At 45.1% G+C, this 432-nt stretch overlaps 1 protein-coding gene across 1 annotated transcript in view; it reads right to left on the bottom strand.

The window, feature by feature from the left end:
• The window catches only part of LOC107574247 (serine/threonine-protein phosphatase 4 regulatory subunit 1-like), a 27,523-nt gene extending 27,310 nt beyond the window's left edge, over nucleotides 1–213 (bottom strand). The window contains exon 1 of the mRNA XM_016260697.1: nucleotides 49–213. Within this exon, the coding sequence (XP_016116183.1) occupies nucleotides 49–55 (7 nt within the window). The 5' untranslated portion in view covers nucleotides 56–213. The remainder of the gene's footprint in view (nucleotides 1–48) is intronic.
• Nucleotides 214–432: the final 219 nt, after the last annotated feature.

The raw sequence follows: 432 nt of genomic DNA, 5'->3' as shown, positions 1-432 counted from the left end.
GTGTGTGTGTGTGTGTGTGTGTGTGTGTGTGTGTGCAGCTCTACACACCCGCCATCCTGCGCCGCTTCTACATTTAAGCCGCTTCTGTGCTGATGACCAACACAAACTACACAAACTACACAAACTACACAAACACAGAGACGCGCGCCTCGGAGCACTGAGCCTTTCTCACGCACGCGCCGACGGCAGCCTCTAGAGCGCGCACGCACGGAGCGTCACGGCGCATGCGCAGTGAACTCTTATTTATTTACATTATTTAAAGACTTACAAGCCGCTAATGACTAAGAAAAAAACTTCACCGCGAGTATTACTGCATCTAGTCTTGAGAAAATAATTGCGATGTCGCTAAATGACTAAATGTACACAGTATTGCGATGCTATTTTTGTTTGGTGTTTTCACTCAGAATAAAGATGATTAATATATTGTAAAAT

The sequence above is a fragment of the Sinocyclocheilus grahami genome, unplaced genomic scaffold (genome assembly GCF_001515645.1).
Source record: "Sinocyclocheilus grahami isolate Dianchi unplaced genomic scaffold, SAMN03320097.WGS_v1.1 scaffold2161.1, whole genome shotgun sequence".
In the NCBI taxonomy this organism is placed as follows: domain Eukaryota; kingdom Metazoa; phylum Chordata; class Actinopteri; order Cypriniformes; family Cyprinidae; genus Sinocyclocheilus; species Sinocyclocheilus grahami.
This window is presented reverse-complemented; position numbering and strand designations above follow the sequence as displayed.